This window comes from Pelodiscus sinensis, chromosome 1, assembly GCF_052426305.1.
Source record: "Pelodiscus sinensis isolate ZL-2025 chromosome 1, ASM5242630v1, whole genome shotgun sequence".
In the NCBI taxonomy this organism is placed as follows: Eukaryota; Metazoa; Chordata; order Testudines; family Trionychidae; genus Pelodiscus; species Pelodiscus sinensis.
Window position 1 is genome coordinate 239,847,371 of NC_143052.1, and position 19,750 is coordinate 239,867,120.

Below are 19,750 nucleotides of genomic sequence, written 5' to 3' on the forward strand. Positions count from 1 at the left end.
TGCCTCCCAATCTCCCTACAACCGCTCTGCCCACTCCCAGTTTCCCTCTCCAATCCTGATAACCTTCACCTCAGTTTCCACTCCCCGCTAGGTCCAGTCAATTCCCTCTGCAGTAAAATCAGGCAGCTTCCTCTTTTAAACTGTGGAGGCCAATGAAAGCATAAGAGAGACACGCTCCCTGTTCCCAGTTCAGGTGCCCAGACTTGGACTCAGCGCAACTTGCAGCAGCCCAGAGCTTCAATTGAAGGAAAAATCCTGCTCAGTTCTGGGGTGGAGCATGCCTAGTGCAGATGGAATCTTCAGAGATTCTAGCTGCTACAATCAAAGAAGATGTATGTGCAAATTGTGATTTTTCTAAAGCTTAGACTTGACCAAATTTGAGCAGAATTTCATAGAATTGGACAAGGCACATCCCTGGGGCAAACACTTGCCTCCCTTGCCAAATTATAAGTCCCTCCTCCAGTACCAGGGAATGCAGGCGGTTTCATTTTCCAGAAGGAGAGACAACTTTCAAAAGTTTGAGAAACATTGATTTATAGCGTAATTCCCTCTTATCTATATACATTTGGTTTGTGTGTGTATCTACATTGTATGCCAAACTCCCCTAGCACATGTAAAACCAGCAGCGAATGTGGTTCTCTTGTGCTTAAAATTGGCATTTGAACTGAAGTGCACAGTAAGAAGGAAAATGCTGAATATATTTCTCATACAATAATTTCATATTTCTACAGCTTTTTACATTCAATAAAATGTCACTCTTTGGTTATAGTGGATCAGTGTTCCTTTTGCAATGTCACATCCTGCAGTTAAAAACATTGGATTCACAGCAGCACAGGAAGAGTCTTGGCTTGGATCCATTGAACCACTTGATGTTTACTCCTGGCTTGACAATTTCTTTTTACTGGTAAGTAATGGAGTGTATGAGAGAATAAAGCATTTAATCATCCATACTGTATTGCCATGTGACATATGTAAATGTAAAGTGACTAATTAAAAGATGCCAGTAAAACTGTGCATGGAGAATTTTAACTTCTAGACCGCTGCTTCAATTCATCTGATAAAGTGAGTTTTACCCACGAAAATTTGTGAGCCTATATATTTTTTTGTTAATCTCTAAGGGTATGTCTACACTACCCCCCTAGTTCGAACTAGGGGGGGTAATGTAGTCATACGGAGTTGCAAATGAAGCCCGGGATTTGAATTTCCCAGGCTTCATTTGCATAAAGCCAGCCGGCGCCATTTTTAAATGCCGGCTAGTTCGGACTGCGTGCCGCGCAGCTACACGCGGCACGAACTAGCTAGTTCGGATTAGGCTTCCTAATCCGAACTAGCTGTACGTGGAACGAGGTGTACGTGGAACGAGGTGTACAGCTAGTTCGTGTTAGGAAGCCTAATCCAAACTATCTAGTTCGTGCCGCGTGTAGCCGCGCGGCACGCAGTCCAAACTAGCCGGCATTTAAAAATGGCGCCGGCCGGCTTTATGCAAATGAAGCCCGGGAAATTCAAATCCCGGGCTTCATTTGCAACTCCGTATGACTACATTATCCCCCCTAGTTCGAACTAGGGGGTAGTGTAGACATACCCTAAGGTGCCACAGGACTACTCGTCATTTTTTAAGTTACAGACACAGGGTATGTCTACACTAGCCTCCTAGTTCGAACTAGGGAGGCTAATGAGGGCGACTGAAATTGCTAATGAGGCGCGGGATTTAAATATCCCACGCTTGATTAGCATATTCCCGGCCGGTCACCATTTTGGAAACTGACTAGCTCGAAGTAACTGCCTGCATCTGTACGCAGCAGAGAAGCGGGATTCCGAGATAAACACCTTAGTTCGAATTAACTGTTAAACCTCATTCCACAAAGAGTAACAGTTAATTCGAACTAAGGGGTTTATCTCGGAATTCCACTTCTCTGACGCTTGTAGACGTGGGCAGCTACTTCGAGCTAGTCAGTTTCCAAAATGGCGACCGGCCGGGAATATGCTAATCAAGCGCGGGATATTTAAATCCCGTGCTTCATTAGCAATTTCGGTTCCCCTCATTAGCTTCCCTAGTTCGAACTAGGGGACTAGTGTAGATGTACCCTAACATAGCTAACCCTCCAAGACAGATATATTCTGATAGTCAATTGATTTCAATGATATTTCAGTAAAATATGAAAGCACAGCAGCGGAAGTGGAGGCCTATCAGCAAAGCAATTAAATATTGTTTATCTAAAAGAGTAGACCTAGTTAAAGTTCATGAATTAAATAGGGATAATATTTAACAGATGATGTTTTGCCAGAGGACTATATTGTGGGTGGCAATAAATACTATATACAACTGACTAAAGATGTCGCAGTTGTAGATGAATTAGAAAGACTGGATGGATGGACAGACATATGTCAGAATGAAAATCAGTTTAGTGTTTGCAAAATCCATTGGCTATAGGAATGGCTGTTAACTCCACTTATTCTTACGCTTGTCAAACACTTTGGATTATAACAACCTGGCTTCAGTTTCTTTGAACTTACAACTTTCCATTCCAGGTGAATGCCTCAGGCTGAATGAATGTATTTATTTATAAAATTTCAGCCAAAATGGTGCAGTTGTTTATGAGAATTGAGCTAGAAATTTTTTTTTAGCCCATGTTAAAAAATACTGTTAACCTTTTCTTTGAGAAGCCAAAGGTCCCCATGCTTTAGAGAAGGGAATTGGAATTTGATGGCCTGTATGCCAGGGATGTGATTTGTACTTGTCCTGTGAAAATCTGTTGAATTTGGCCAAACAGGGGACAAAGAAGAGGAATAAAACACGTTATTGTCCCTGTTACTCACTCTGTTAGCTGATGGGAAAGAGGTTTATTTGATGGTTCTACATATTCTCACCCTGCTGATGACTCATAAGGGTGTTGATATAATGCTACATGATGGAATTTCTGTTGTTCCATTTGCCTTTTTTAAAAAGCTTAGGAAATTATACATGTGCACACGCACACACCTGTAGTAAGACTGCCAAGCCAAACATCCAAAAATTGTCAGAATTTAATTTGCAACCTTTACTGGGCTCCCTTGTGTCTATACATTATGATCATCTCAATCCCTGGAAAAACCATGGAGCAGGTCCTCAAGGAATCTATTTTGAAACACTTGGAGGAGAGAAAGGTGATCAGGAACAGTCAACACGGATTCATCAAGGGCAATTCATGCCTGACCAACCTAATTGCCTTCTATGATGAGATAATTGGTTCTATGGATATGGGAAAATTGGTGGACATGATATACAATGGAGTCCAGATTAACCGACACCCGGTAATCCGACACTCCGCTTTATCCGACCCTGCAGCTCTCGGGGACAAAGTCCCCGGGAGCTGCAGGGTCGGATACAGCGCGGGCCAAGAGAATGGCCCCGCTTGCTGCCCCGTTGCTCACTAGGAGAAGCTGCTGCTGCTGCTGCTGCTGCCGCTGCTGCCGGGACACTTCCAGGCAGGAGCAGCAGCAGCTTCTCCTAGAGAGCAAGGGAACAACTGATGCCGCTCCTGCAGAGGATGTCCCTATCAGTCGAGTCCCTATCATTCGACCTAAACGGGACCGACACATGGTCGGATTACCAAATATGTCAGATGATACAGATGATGTCAGATGATATGTCACCTGCAGGAGCGGCATCAGCTGTTCCCTTGCTCTCTAGGAGAAGCTGCTGCTGCTGCTGCTGCTGCTGCTGCTGCTGCTGCTGCTCCTGCCTGGAAGTGTCCCAGCAGCAGCAGCTTCTCCTAGAGAGCAACAGAACAGCTGATGCTGCTCTGCGGGGACTTTGTCCCCGGCAGGAGCGGCATCAGCTGTTCCATTGCTCTCTACAGTAGAGTCTGTATCATCTGACATATTCGGTAATCCGACCATGTGTCGGTCCCGTTTAGGTCGGATGATAGGGACTCTTGCCAGCAAGTTAAAGAAGTATGGGTTGGATGAATGGACTATAAAGTGGATAGAAAATGCTCCCTGGGCAATGATCAATGGCTCAATGTCTAGTTGGAAGCTGGTATGATGCAGTGTCCCAGGGATTGATCCAGGGCATAGTTCCCACTCAGGTGAGCACCTGCGTGGCTGAGCACAAAAAATTATCCCCCCACCCACCTCCTTTGCAGAGCCGCACTGCAGTGGTCACCTTCCTGCTGGAAGGTGAGGAGCATGGCGGGTGGCTGCTCCAGGTGGGACCAGTTGAGGCGGCATGGTGAAGCGGGGGGGCTGTCACAAAGTGTGATGAAGGGTGGCTGGGACTATGAGATGGGGTGGCTCCTGGGGGGACCTACTGAGGCTGCATGGTGGGAGGCTGCTCCAGCTGCCAACTGAGAACACATAGTGGGTGGCCGGGGCCTACTCCAGTGAAGGACTGGGATCTTCTGCAGCCACGTGGCAGGGGAGGCCAGGATCTGCTCCAGTGGCTGGGGCCCGCTGGGGCTGCATGGCGGGTGTGCAACCAGGGCTTGCTCCAGTTGGGGGGGCTAGGACCTGCTGCATGGCAGGGGAGCCAGGGCCTGCTTCAGCAGCCAGGGGCTGTGGCTAGGAACCGGGGGCCGGGGCTTAGGTCGGCTGTGCAGTGGGGGGCCGGGGCTGGCCATGGGGCAGGGGACCAGGGCCAGCTGTGTGATAGGGGGCTGGTGCCGGCCATGTGTCAGAGGCCTGGTACCGCACAGGCACTGGGCCACGTGGTGGTGGGGCTGCTCCCAAAGCCAGTGCCAGCTCTTCCCCAGGGCTGGAGCTGTGTTCAGGGCCACAAAGTGGCTGCCTGACTGCTCCCTGGTCTGACCGCATGGCAGCTGCCCTAAGCTGGAGCTGGGCTGTGGTGCGGCTACTCCTGGGGCTGGGGCCTACTGCATCTCTCTTCCCCGCCTCCTGCACTTCTCTATTGCCCCTTAGAGCCCCCTGCCTTCCAATTCTCTATTCCCCCCTGTTTCCCACATGTCACTGCCCCACCCATCGCACCTCACTCCCTGGAAACCCTTCCCTCTGCCCCAGGTGGGGACTCACAGCCAGCTCCATGAGAAGCAGCCTGGGGCAGTCCCTGCCCTGCACACAGTCTGCCCAGGGAGCAATCCTCCCCGGGGGGGGGGGGCGTAACTCACCATCTCCCCATGTGGGGGGGTGCTACCTGGGAGAGTCTCTTGGGGAGCAGTGCACTGGTGGGTGCCACAGTAGCACACACCCAAACAAGCACATGTGACCTCACCGTTGGTGCACAAGACAAAACTCACTCCACTCATGGATGGAAAATCCTAAAGGGAACACTGGTCCAGGGCATAGTTCCCCCTAAGCTGCGCGCCTCTGTGCTGCGCACAAAAAATTCTCCGCCTGCCCGCCTCCTTTGCAGAGCCGCACAGCAGCGTGCTGATAGAAGGTGAGCTACTGCTGCTGCTGGGGGGAGACATGCAGAGCTCAGCTGGGAAGTTCTTTGCTATCACCGATTACCCAGGTCTCTGGCCAGAGCTACATAATAACTGCCCAGCTGCTCCAGGGGTCGGGGCAAGGGCCAGGGCTGTGGGGCTATAGCAGGGGCTCCTGCACCTGCAGGGCTGGCCCGGGACTGTGTGGCCATGGCAACAGATCTTCTACCTGCCAGGGCCTGCCACCCAGGCATAACCGGGGCCACCACCCAGGACTAGCTGGGAAGTCTCCACACAGCTCTGATGCCAGCTTCAGCCCTGGGGAAGGTCTGGAGCTGGGGTAGGGCCACAGGGTAGCTGCTTCTGTGGCAGGCTGTGGGTCAGCTGCTGGGCCTGGAGCTGGGGCTGCAGTGTGGCTGCTCTGGGGGCCAGAGTGTTATGTGGCATGGGGAGGCCAGGGAGCTGCTGTGGTGTTGGCTGCCATTGTGGCAAAGGAACAGGCTGCAGTTCCTCTGCTATCATTACTGGTGGAATGACGCTGGAGACACTAGACCTTCATCCCAGCCCTTGAGTGAGTTGCCTTTTCCTTCTGCCTTGGGGGTGGGGGCAGCCTTCCTGAGGGGAAGGTGCATTGCAGCCTTGCTCAGCACCTGGGCCCACTGCAGCCCACACAGCACTACCTGTCGCTTGTCCTGCTGGTGCTTTACCGCCCTGTGCAGACAGGAACAACATGGCTCAGACAAAGGGTTGCCAGATGGTTTCAACAAAAATACTGGACACTTTTGACATTACATCACAATCTACATTACATCTTATTTAGAAAATACTGGACATTTATATTTGCTCATTTATATTTTCTCAATTTGTATCCCAAACCGAAAGCTGGACTGTCTGGTTCCAAACTGGACACCTGGCAATCCTACTCAGACACTGAGTGGACGGTACCCAGGGCAGGGACCCAGCCAGGGGAAGGGGGTGATGCTGGCTCCCACATCAGTGCTGCAGCAGAGGGAGAAAAGGAGCACCCTGCCCCAGATTCTGCCTGGCTCTGCTAGTGGATGTCCATGCTATTAGTGCAGCATTATGTAGTGTAGCCATTTTGCACCCCAGCCGCACAAAGGTACCCTAAAAGCAGGATCTCACTTCCCTACTTGGGTCCTATCCCCAGTGTAGGTAGAGGACTCCCTATCTTGCTTAGAGCCAATGAAATGGCTCCCCCAAACAAAACTCCTAGGACAGGGGCATTCTGGAGGAAAACTAGAGCAGTGCTGCACTGTGCCTATTCTTGGCCTCCTTTGACTTCCATAGAACTGTGGGCAGACTTAGAGTGGCCTTGAGGCTAATTTAACATACAACAGCAGCTGAACTTGCTTCTGCTTAGGTGGATTATACTGAAGGCACTAAGGGGGCTTAGATACATCTTTCAGTCTTTCAGCCTTCTTGCTTTGATGCACTCTGGTCATGCCTTAGTATCCTAATAAAAGTTGAGAGATGCTGTAGTTCAAATGTTTCTTCTGGGTCTCATACTTCTGATATTGCTAGCAAATCCTCCAATGTCCTTGTGTTTGAATTCTAACAGTAATCATAGAATCATAGGACTGGAAGGGAATTCATATACTGTACATCTAGTTGCAGGAGGATCTGGGAGAGGGCTATAAGCAGAGGAAGTTGGGAGAGGGTTCATGCTAAATACATCTGATGAGGTTCAACAAGGACAAGAGCAGAGTCCTGCACTTAGGATGAAAGAAACCCATGCACTGCTACAGACTGGGGACCCAACTGGCTAAGAAGCAGTTTAAAAAAAAAAGACCTGAGAATTCCAGTGCATGAGATGCAGGATATGAGTCAACAGCGCACCCCTGTAGCCAAGAAATATAACAGCATATTGGGCTGCATTTGTAGGAGTAATGGCAGCAGATTGAAGGATGTGATTATTCCCCTCTATTCAACACTGGTGAGGCCACATCTGAGTACTTTGTCCAATTCTGGGGGCCCCACTACAGAAAAGAAGTGGACAAATTGGAGAGAGTCCAGCAGAGGGTATTGAAAATGATTAGGGGCCATGGCACATGACTTATGAGGAGTGCCTGAGGGAACTGGGCCTATTTAGACTGCAAAAGAGAAGAGTGGGGGGGGGATTTGATAGCAGCCTTCAACCACCTGAAGGACAGTTCCAAAGAGGATCAAGCTAAGTTATTCTCAGTGATGGCAGATGACAGAACAAGGAACAATGGTTTCAAGTTACAGTGGGAGAGGTCCAGGTTGGATATTAAGAAAAACTATTTCACTAGGAGGATGGTGGTAAATTCCTGGACTGTCATTTCTCATTAAAAGTGCTGTCATATGGGTGGAAATCAGGTAAATATTGAATTTTATTAACATCAGCAGAACTGACTTAAATGGGGCCTGTGTGTTGTGTAGTCTTGCCTTAATATTTGTAATCCTGCCTGTCAGTGTGAAATTTGCATATGTTTGCATATATATTTGCATGTATATGCAATCACACTTACGTTGTGTGGCTCTTGGTATATGCTGTGAGTATCACGGGGCTTCCAAAGTTGAGTAGATGACCTCCTGAGGTGACTTCCAACTCTTATCTTCTCTGATTCCATAACAGTCTTTAACTGTATGATCATAGACAACGGGTCTGTTTTGGGATCCGTACTGTTCAATATCTTCATCAAGGATTTAGATATTGGGATAGAGAGTACGCTTATTAAGTTTGCAGATGATACCAAACTAGGTGGGGTTGCAACTTCTTTGGAGGATAGGGACATAATTCAAAATGACCTTAGCAAGTTAGAGAAATAGTCAGAGGTGAACAGGATGAAGTTTAATAAAGAGAAATGCAAAGTGCTCCACTTAGGAAGGAACAATCAGTTCCATACATACAAGATGGGAAGCGACTGTCTAGGAAGGAGCATGGCAGAAAGGGATCTAGGGGTCATAGTGGACCACAAGTTGAATATGAGTCAACAGTGTGATGCTGTTGCAAAAAAAGCAAATATGATTCTAGTTTGTATCAACAGGTGTGTTGTAAGCAAAACTCGTGAAGTCATTCTGCCACTCTACTCTGCACTAGTTAGGCCTCAGCTGGAATACTGTGTCCAGTTCTGGGCACCACATTTCAAGAAAGATGTGGAGAAATTGGAAATGGTACAGAGAAGAGCAACAAGAATGATTAAAGGTCTAGAGAACATGACCTATGAAGCCAGGCTTCATGAACTGGGCTTGTTTAGTTTGGAAAAAAGAAGATTAAGGGGGGACATGATAGCGGTTTTCAAATATCTAAAAGGGTGTCACAAGGAGGAAGGAGAAAATTTGTTCCTCTTGGTTTCTGAGGACAGGACAAGGAGTAATGGGCTTAAAGTGCAGCAAGGGAGGTTTAGATTGGACATTAGGAAAAAATTCCTAACTGTCAGGGTGGTCAAATATTGGAATAAATTGCCCAGGGAGGTGGTGGAATCTCCCTCTCTGGAGATATTTAAGAACAGGTTAGATAGACACCTGTCAGGGATGGTTAGATGGAGCTTGGTCCTGCCTTGAGGGCGGGGGGCTGGACTCGATGACCTCTCGAGGTCCCTTCCAGTCCTATAATTCTATGATTCTATGATTTTTCACAGGACCCCTGCCACACTTGGAGTACAGGATGGATGGTGCTCAGTTACTGAGCCTCTGTTTAATATTTTGTTTTCTCTTTGTTCAGTGTTTGGTCACATCCCTTATGTTTTGAACACTATTCAAACCTTGCTTTCAGGATAGTCTTGCCATTGCAATCTTAATAATGTACTTTTTAATTTAGATTTTCATGTCATTTTAAATTTACTCAAACATTATTCCTGTTATCCACCAAGATAGAAGAAGAGACACCATTTTAAAAAGAAAAGATATTTTTCTTTTATTTAAAATTATATATTTTATATAAATTTTAAAAGAAAAACAAATTCTCTACCATTATGAGAGTTTGAAAATTCTGTGCCACAGCTGTCTCAGGCTTTCTATTGGTATTACTTTGGCTGCATGGCTTACAGGAAGTATTGAGGATTGAGTTGGAAGTGAACATCACACAGTCCATCATTTAATGGTTCTGAGGTCTAAAACATATGTCACATATAATGAAATGCTCATTTCAAATCCCACTGGTGCCTAAGGTAGATCTTGTTGGCTTCAAAGGGGGAATCTGTCTGTCAGTTCCCCATCTATGAAATTAATTGATAATATTTCCTAATCTTTGTTGTAAGGCTTAATTAGTCTTTGTGATGCCCATTGAGATCTTTGGGTGACTGGTGATACTGAAGTGCAAAATATCAATGATGATTGTTCAAGTGAATGGCCTGCACAGAAAACAAGAGATGTGATTACACATAACAATACTGCAGTGTTACCTGAGAGGGTGAAAATATTCAATACTCAGCTGGAGTACTGTGTCCAGTTCTGGGCGCCACATTTCAAGAAAGATGTGGAGAAATTGGAAAGGATACAGAGAAGAGCGACAAGAATGATTAAAGGTTTAGAGAACATGACCTATGAAGCCAGGCTTCATGAACTGGGCTTGTTTAGTTTGGAAAAAAGAAGATTAAGGGGGGACATGATAGCGGTTTTCAAATATCTAAAAGGGTGTCACAAGGAGGAAGGCGAAAATTTGTTCCTCTTGGTTTCTGAGGACAGGACAAGGAGTAATGGGCTTAAAGTGCAGCAGGGGAGGTTTAGATTGGACATTAGGAAAAAATTCCTAACTGTCAGGGTGGTCAAATATTGGAATAAATTGCCAAGGGAGGTGGTGGAATCTCCCTCTCTGGAGATATTTAAGAACAGGTTAGATAGACATCTGTCAGGGATGGTGTAGACGGAGCTTGATCCTGCCTTGAGGGCGGGGGGCTGGACTCGATGACCTCTCGAGGTCCCTTCCAGTCCTATGATTCTATGATTCTATGATAATTCTTATGGGCTATGCCTAGCTGAAATTTTTGGTATTACATATATAATTGAAGTAGCTAGGACTCTGGATAGGAACAGGTTATTGCTGTTGCCTATTCCGATGTATGTAAATATGATAAAGAAACCCTCAGTAAACCAGAAATGACAGAGTGTTGTTTATTGTACTTTCAGATGTTGGGAGGCATCCCATGGCAAGCATATTTTCAACGAGTTCTTTCTTCTTCATCTGCCACATATGCTCAAGTATTATCCTTTCTGGCTGCTTTTGGCTGTCTTGTGATGGCCCTTCCTGCAATACTCATTGGCGCAATAGGAGCATCAACAGGTAAATGAGTGACCTGAGTTAATACCTCTATTGCTATCAGTGTATGAAACCCTTAACAGAGTGTGTGTTCCATATAATCCAGCCAGATAATAACATTAAACTTCTCCTGATTTCCTTTATACAAGAATAGACCTGGATTTAATTGTACAGGCAGTCCCTGGGTTACGTACAAGATAGGGACTATAGGTTTGTTCTTAAGTTGAATTTGTATGTAAGTCGGAACTGGCTCCAGATTCAGCTGCTGCCACTGAAACTGACCAGGGGCTGCCTACAGGAAGCCGGAGGCAGAGTTGCTCTGCCCCCAGCTTCCTGGAATCAGCCTGATCAGTTTCAACAGCTGCTGAATCTGGAGCCTGGGACAGAACAGCTGGGGCGCTGCCCGGTAGGTTCCCACAGGACCAACCCGGCAGCACCCCAGCTGCTCTACCCGAGACGTCCCGCAACAAAAGCCTAGTCTGTTGGGGGGGGCGCACTAGCTGCACTCCCTCCCCCCCCAGCAGACCAGGGAGACCCGAGCAAAGCCGCACAGGCGGAGGGACCCCGCCGCCCATGTGGCTTTGCTCCTTTGCCCCCGAGCAAAGCCGCACAGGCGGAGGGACCCCGCTGCCCGTGCGGCTTTGCTCCTGTCTCCCTGGTCTGCTGGGGGAGTCCAGCAAAGCCGCTGGACGCCCCCCAGCAGACCAGGGGAACAGGAGCAAAGCCGCCCAGGTGGCAGGGGTCCCGCTGCCTGGGCGGCTTTGGTCGTTTGCCCGGGAGCAAAGCCGCCCAGGCAGCAGAACCCCTGCCGCCTGGGCGGCTTTGCTCCTGTCCCCCTGGTCTACTGGGGGGGGGGTCGTCCAGCAAAGCCACTGGACCCCCGCAGCAGACCAGGGACACCCAAGCAAAGCCGCCCAGGCAGCGGGGGTTCCGCTGCCTGGGCAGCTTTGCTCCCGGGCAAACGAGCAAAGCCGCCCAGGTGGCGACTTTTCTCGGGTGTCCCTGGTCTGCTGGGTGGGTCCAGCAGCTTTGCTGGACCCCCCCCCCCCCCCCCCCAGCAGACCAGGGAGACCGAGATAAGCTTTTCTTGCCCCGGAGGACACGGGCGGCGACCCGCCGCCCATGAGTTCCGGGGAGAGAAAAGCCCCGTTCGTAAGTGCGGATCTGACATAAGTCGGATCCACGTAAGTCGGAGACTGCCTGTATAGAACATTCTTCTGACTCAGAGTATCCCACAGTTTAGTCTAATGCTATAAATATTTAATATATTTTGAATATGCTCATGATCTGTCTATTGCAAATGTCTAAAACGACCTTCTGTCGAATGGAATCAGAGCAGATGAGGTGTATATGTCATAGACATTCTGTAAATATTGTCTAACGGAGACTGTACTACTGTGCAAGTGGCAGAACCCTGTGCTAGTACAACCGGAATTCTGTTCCTGTTGCTGCCACTATTTTGCCTCTCCTCAGTGTTCGCAGACTTGCTACCATATTTTAGTTTGAGTTACATCCTGATATTAGCCATTTATTATTTGCCTTTATATTGCCTAGGAGCTTCAGGCATGGGTCATGGGGTCAATTTTGTTCGGCACTATGCAAGCATAACAAAAAGATATTTCCTGCTCCAAACACCTGGGCAGGGGTAAAGTAAGTAGGTAAAGGCACCGTGTGTTTGGCAGTCACTGACATCTTGGGGCATTTCTTCCTTCTACTACTATTCAGCAACACAACAAGAGGAAAGGTGGTTGCTCCTTTTGTTGCACCGTTTTCTAGGGAAGTCTGAGGTCTTAACACCCCTTGCTGTGCTGTACAGAGGAAGACAGTTTTCTTGGTTTTAGTTATCCTGATGTGACACCCAGAGAAAAAGAGTGGTGCAGAACTGTGATCTGCAGCACCAAGAATCTGTTTCTTGTGATGCTTCTAATGATTGGGAGGATTGGAAGCAGAAGACCTTTCCTAGGATGGGCCTCATGGTTGAGGGGGATAGTCCAGCACACTGATTTCAAAGAATCAGATGAGGACAGTAGGTTACACCACTGTCCAAAAGCTACCAGAAAGGCACGGAGGTTTGAGGGCTCTTGCATCAAAACATATAAATAAAAAGAAAGAGATCTTTTGGGTGCAGAGGTTAGAGGTTGGGAAGACAGTAGCACAACCCATTAATTTCTCTGTGAAATCAGAAAATGTAGCCAGCTATAGTTGGATTGTTCAGGCTTAAATGAGCCCACCCCTCCTACTGAACCTCAGGTGGTACAAACCCCCTGCAAAGCAGAACAGCTGGTTTGGATTTGCTGCAATCATCTGAACTCAAATTGGCAAGGTTTGCATAGACTCAATGAGCATGAATGAACGTGACATTATGCACTGATCACTGATTATTCACAAAGGCAAAGAAGTCAATATGCATCCTCTACATTTATATGTATATATATATTTATATTACAGATTGGAACAGGACTATGTATGGTTTACCAGACCCCACGGACAGAAAAGAAGCAGATATGATTTTACCAATTGTGCTTCAATATCTTTGTCCTGTCTATATTTCTTTCTTTGGCCTTGGTGCAGTATCTGCTGCTGTGATGTCATCAGCTGACTCTTCAATCTTGTCAGCAAGTTCCATGTTTGCTCGAAATATTTACCAACTTTCATTTCGACAAAATGTAAGATTAAATTTCAATTGTTTTTAACAGGAAGGTTTTGGGGAGACTTTCAAAGTGACGCTGAAATATTCTCCATTTGTTTCTGTCTACAGTAAAATAAAATGTAACATTTCTCTTATTACAGAATATTAAATGAAGAAAATGAAAATTCATAGAAATCCTGGGAATTGTAATTAAATAGACAGATGAAGAAGTAACATCTGGTGAAACTGTATTTAGCTCTATTCATAATGTTGCAATATACCTGAACAATTCCTAATTATTATAGTCAATACAAATTTTATTACATCATTAACATAAGAGATACTGATTTTCACAACTTTGATTAACATAAAAATGCTTAGAAATCATTTGACAGACTGAAACTGAGCAGAACGAACTATAGCTTCAAAGCCTGACAGAGTAAACGAAGAAGTGATATGTTCTCACATCTACAAATTGTTTCATGATAGGTTTATTTTTAAACTTCAGTTGTCATTCCACTTGGTTTTTTGTTTGTGCACTATGTTAAATTATTTCTCCCTAAAGCTGCAAGAATTTCAGAGTGAATGCCAAGTCCCTGAATTTGTTTCTTCTTACATGCTATGGATCTTGGTAAATCTTGCACAATATCTGACGTATGAATCATGCAAAATCCTCTGATTTTTCAGTGTCTTATGTATAATCTAGTCATAATAAAAGTCATACATGTATTACTAGAAAACTAACACTTTTTTCTTTTCTTTTTTTAGGCCACAGACAGGGAAATAGTGTGGGTCATGCGAATCACTATTTTCCTCTTCGGAGCATCAGCCACAGCAATGGCACTCCTAGCTAAGTCAGTTTATGGACTCTGGTATCTCAGTTCTGATCTTGTTTACATCATCATCTTTCCTCAACTCTTATGTGTGTTGTTTATCAAAGGAACCAACACTTATGGTGCCATTGCAGGCTATTTGTTTGGTCTTGTTCTCAGAATTACTGGAGGAGAACCATATCTCTACCTACAGCCCTTGATCTTCTATCCTGGCTACTATGCAGATAAAAATAATATATACATCCAACGATTCCCATTTAAAACACTTGCTATGCTCACCTCCTTCTTTACTAATATTGCAATTTCCTACCTAGCAAAATATTTATTTGAAAGTGGTTCTTTGCCACCAAAATTAGACTTCCTTGACGCTGTTGTTGCAAGGTACAGTCAAGAAAACATGGATAAAACAACTCTTGTAAAAAGTGACAATATTATATTAAATGAGCTTGCACCTGTGAATCCTAGGCACAGTCTGACTTTGACCTCAACTTTCACAAATAAAGAAGCCTTCAGTGACATTGATTCAAGTCCAGAGCTATCCAGTGCTGAAGATAACTTAGTAACCAACACAAAATGAAATTCTGCTTTCAGATAAAATACAGTGCAATGGGGTATCCCAGGAAGAATGGTAAGAGGCATTTTAGCAGAAGGAAAACAAGGACCAGGAATGAAATGCCACTGCACAATTCTTTACATCACTTCTATGAGAGTGGGACCCTGTGAAATAAACTGTTATATTTTATTATCATGTTTGTTGCTATTGGGTAGTGAAATATGAAAGGATAAATTCCTCATATCCCCACCCACTCAAAGAGACCTTGGTACTACAGAATTTAATAATTATATAAAACAAAAATAAAAGAAGAGAAGAGAAAACAGTGGGAAAATATTTAGATCAGTCAGTAAATAAAGATACTTGACATTTTATATTCAGTCATCTATGAGATTATAATATGGTCAATCTAAAATAATGAGCAGTCAACATTTTATTGGCACTATTTGAAAAATACCTGGTCACTACTGTGATTCATTGCTAATTATCAGGCTTCTTGAATAGGAAGTAATAATTAACAACCTTTCTTGCTTTTTCTTATAACAAATATCATAAAAAGAGGTTCAGTATTTTATTATTTCTACTAAAGTAATTAAAGGTGTGATTAATAATAAGTTCCTTGTAGGAGGGTTAAATGTATTATACGTAGAAAAGGTTAAAAAAGATATCACTATTTAAAAGTGGTGTTATCATATTTATACAGTATACAAGATAACCTTAAATAAATTATATTACTATTTATGCCCTTCCTTTCTATCACTGAGTGGCTGTCACCAATAGAGGATAAAAAACTTATTAATAAAAAAAATAAAGCAATAAATTGAGTTGAAAAACTAAGCTCTGGGTGAAGTAATAGGAATTTATGCTTTGTAAAAGTAAATAGAGTTTTGCAGTTGTGAAAAAATAAACAATTTCTTTGATCAGTGTCAAAATTAATTTGGGACATAAACAGTCTATTGATGTGGAAATGTAACAGTCCATGAATAGTAGGGAGACTCAAGAGACCTGGATGGAACTTTGTAGAAAGCTTTTACTTTTCATCAAAAAAACAAAACATTTTGAAATAAAAAATGCTATCTATTTTGTTTTGGCTGTGCTATGAAAAGTCTAAATTTTCTGTGGAAAGTGGACATGTGGAAAATTTCACCTTGTTGAAATCCCAATTTTCAACCCAATCAAGGCTGGCACCAAATTGCAGAGCAACCAATAGGAAAGGCTCATCCACACACCCAACAGATTGCACAGTGATGCTTAACAGCCAAATGGAATCCACCTTTGTTGGGAGGGCAATAACTGGTCTATCCCAGTGCCTCTTTGGAACTCTAGGATTGGTCAGCAGGTGGGGTATCACCCATAAAAGGCAGCACCAGACTGCTCAATCACCTGACACTGCAACCTAAGAATAAATAAAAATTGCAGTCACTTGACCATATCTTAGATGTCTGTGTCTGTTTCCATTGTTACAGTCTTTTCCCAGTGGGAGGCCTAACAACTAAATTGCTCTACAATGAAAAGTTATACTGCAGTAGCACTCCAATGAACCTTGAAAAATTAACAGATCACAGAAAAGTGTAAAACTGAAATTCATATTTCTTTCTGTGTTGATTACTGGTGATAGTTTCTTACTTTGTTATTTTGGAATAATGTCAGTTATTCTGAAATAACACTGCTGTGTAGAAATAGCCTAGCATTCATGAAACTATGAATTATAGCAGAGAACAAAAGAAAATGTAAGAATAAGTTTTGCTGCTAAAGGAAGAAGCCATCAACTTTTGCATTCAGTGTCAATGTAACTGTCACAAGGTTGATCCTTACATTACTTTGCTCCTTTTGTGGAGTTTTAATGCTATATGTATATTGTGTATGTACATACAATTCAGTTTGGAAATATTAATGTTTTTCCAAAAGTCTTATTTCAAAAATAACACTGCATCTCAGCTCTGAATGTGCACCATATGAACTGCAGTATTGTATTTTTTTAAGTCATGCTCTAAGGACTGTAGATTCAAATTAGGATCTCCTTCAAATGCACACATGGTCCTATATACAGCAAAAATGCCAAGTTTCTACTGTGTGAGTGAGTAGAAGAGGAGATTCAGATCACGTAGGGAGCTCCATTAGGCCATGCGGAAGGGAAAGGAGAAGAGAAAGGACAGGAAAGTTGCTGGATTTTGTCCAGTGGGTGTATGCCCAGTTTAGATCTGCTAATTCAAAGATGACACAGTGAACCATGCTTGTACTAGCAGCCATAATGCAGGTGGCCTGGGCCCTAGTTCCAAGTTGAATTTGAGGACTCCATCTGGCAACCATTTGTAAATGAGCTATGCAAAGCCTTGATACTTTGGCTTTGTATAGGGGAAGCCATAATCTCACCCTTAAGGCTAAATCCTAACACCTTCCATGGACTTGGAAGGCTTGAATGCAGTAGGATGACTGCAGACCTTTTGTTCATGGGGGAAGAATGCCATGAGGCTGTACTGAGGGGCTGGCTGAGCAGATGATGGAAAATTCCATTTCACAAAGGATCTGAGATTTTGAAAAATGATTTAGTTTCAATTTGGAGTGAAACCCAGAAACTTTTACATTCTCAGCTAAAGGAAGTGACCCAAAAAAAGTTTGGATTGAATGAAACATTTGGCTAAGAAACAATCATTATTTCACTTTTGACTTTTCAAATTATATGTTATAATACAGAATTTTAAAAATTCAAAATGAAATGTTTCTAAATCAAAATCTTTCATTCCAAAAATAGGGAAAAAGAAAGGTTCCACATTATCAAAAAAATATTTCTGGTTTATCTCCTAAGTGAAATGTCAGTGAAACTAATACAAATGTATTTCAGTTTCAACTGAATTATATTTGCTGGTGGAAAATGGTTCCATCCAAGTTTTCCCAACCAATTCTAAATGGAGGTTCCATATCTGTTGCTCTTTGAGTAGCTTTATTCCATGGCATCACAATCACAGCAGAGGGACCAGAAGAGTCTGGGATGTGGGCACTGGCTCCACAACTCTGCCAATCTACAAACCAAATCTATATGCTTGCCTAGAGGGGAGTCATAAAAATTGCAGCGGAACTGTACTGATGCTCTCCTTCAAGTACTGGAAGATTCCAAGGTCCTCACAGACAACCCAGCATAATGCCTGTTTGCAAGACTTAATTCATCCTAGAAACTTTGGCAGGTATAACTATATCACTCAGAGTTGTGGAAAATCCCCACCCGAGCGACATAGTACACCACCACCCTAACCCCCAGTGTAGATAATACTATGTAGACAGGAGGGCTTCTCCCATTGTGGGACATAGCTACTGCCTTTCAGGGAGCTGGAGTACCTAATGCCGATAGGAGAAGCTCTCTCATCAGCACAGATAGCTTCTTCACTAAGCACTACAGTTGCACCACTGCAGCACTATAAACTTAGACGAGCCCAAGTCTTCTTGCTTTAGTTGAGTTTATCTAGCATTAGAGAACAAAGATGTGAATAAAAATAAGGGCCATACCCTAACCTTGACTTTTTCAAAGGAAAAAAACTAGATTTTCACATGCAAAATGACAATAGGATATAGTTCTTCAAAATATGACTGCCAAATGGTTCATCAGCCAACTTTGTTTTGACATATATCTTTTGATGTTTCTTTCCTAGCTTACCATTTTTTAGACAATAGTGCTAATTCCTCTATACAAACAACAGGGCAAAATTATGGAACAAGTCCATTTTCAGACATTGAGATAATTATTTCTAGGCCCACCATTGTGGATAAAGTATTTTTATCATGATTGTATGCTTTATTTCCATACGTTTAAAATTACCATGGAAAACATGCTTGTTTGGTAGATCTGTAGAATTTTCTGCATGAGATTTGTTCATTACATCAAGCTTATTGCATAGCCATGATATCAAAAATGAATGCAAATAATCTATGAACTATTATTACGTCTTTAACTGTCCACATAGGATGATATGTGTATTATAAATAAAATAATCTTATGTGAACCTGAACTGAATGTAAACTTCAAGTGAATCAAGTACGGCAACAAATTTAGCCTTTTATTTTCATATAGGACAATATTTTAGGGTTTAAAATATAAATATCATAGAAATAAAATGGTCATTTATTTTGCCTTTTACCCTTTAAGGTCATTTGAATTAGTACAATGTATAATTAGGCAGTAAGTTATTGTAAGTCTGCTATTTAACAGGGTAGTATTTGTGGCTATTGATATAAAATGTATATTTTTGTCTGTGTCAGAAATATTATATTAAAACTCTGTACAGTACCTAACAAATCAAACAAGCACCATACTATAGATGTCTATGTTTAAATTGCATCAGTACTGTATTAAATAGTGCCCAGGTCATTCAGGAAAATATTGTCTAGTTTTGGCTCTGTTTTTGTCCATCTATTAAAAAGAAATATAAATTTATTTTATTATCAAGCAGAGTAAATTGTGTTTGGTTTGTATACAATATACCTGTATAGCACCACAGAAATAAATCATCCTACAACTGGATAACTCATAAATATCAAGGGAAGCTGATGAGCCTCACTTTACTTAATTTAACTTTGGCAGGGTCAGACCACGGCATACTACTTTATATTTTGAAGAGTTTGTTTGCAAAATGACTTGGCCCGGTCGACAATGGGCCTCACTTGTTAGTGCGCTATAAATGCCTGCTTAGGGCCCTGGTTCCTGAAATCAGAGGGTTACACCAGAATCTAATTTTTAATTTTTAATTAGCTTATGATTCCTTGTGGTTGTGAAGAAAAGCTTGAAAACTTGAACAAAATGAGGGTCTCTAATGCAGTGTTATCTGCCTGATTCTGCAACCAGCCTGCAACCACAGCTCTAAAATGTGTGATTTGGTTCATTCATCTTAATGCTTGGTTAATTCTCAGAGCCATTGCACTGTGGGGCTCTGCTAGCACCCCTTCATCAGAAAACTCTGTGTGTAGCAAGAAAAGCACAGTGGGTTCATCCAAGCAGAACCTCACACCCCAACTTATAAAGAAAGTATTGGGTGACTCACCCTGCTGTCCCCCTTGGGCTACGTCTACACTGGCCCCTTTTCCGGAAGGGGCATGTAAATTTCACTAGTCGTCGTAGGGAAATCCGCGGGGGATTTAAATATCCCC

At 43.6% G+C, this 19,750-nt stretch overlaps 1 protein-coding gene across 1 annotated transcript in view; it reads left to right on the forward strand.

The window, feature by feature from the left end:
• The window catches only part of SLC5A7 (solute carrier family 5 member 7), a 38,349-nt gene extending 19,344 nt beyond the window's left edge, over positions 1-19,005 (forward strand). Inside the window, exons 6-9 of the mRNA XM_006114558.5 lie at positions 770-904; positions 10,470-10,623; positions 13,048-13,265; positions 13,997-19,005. Of these exons, the coding sequence (XP_006114620.1) occupies positions 770-904; positions 10,470-10,623; positions 13,048-13,265; positions 13,997-14,638 (1,149 nt within the window). The 3' untranslated portion in view covers positions 14,639-19,005. The remainder of the gene's footprint in view (positions 1-769; positions 905-10,469; positions 10,624-13,047; positions 13,266-13,996) is intronic.
• The last annotated feature ends 745 nt before the right edge of the window (positions 19,006-19,750 follow it).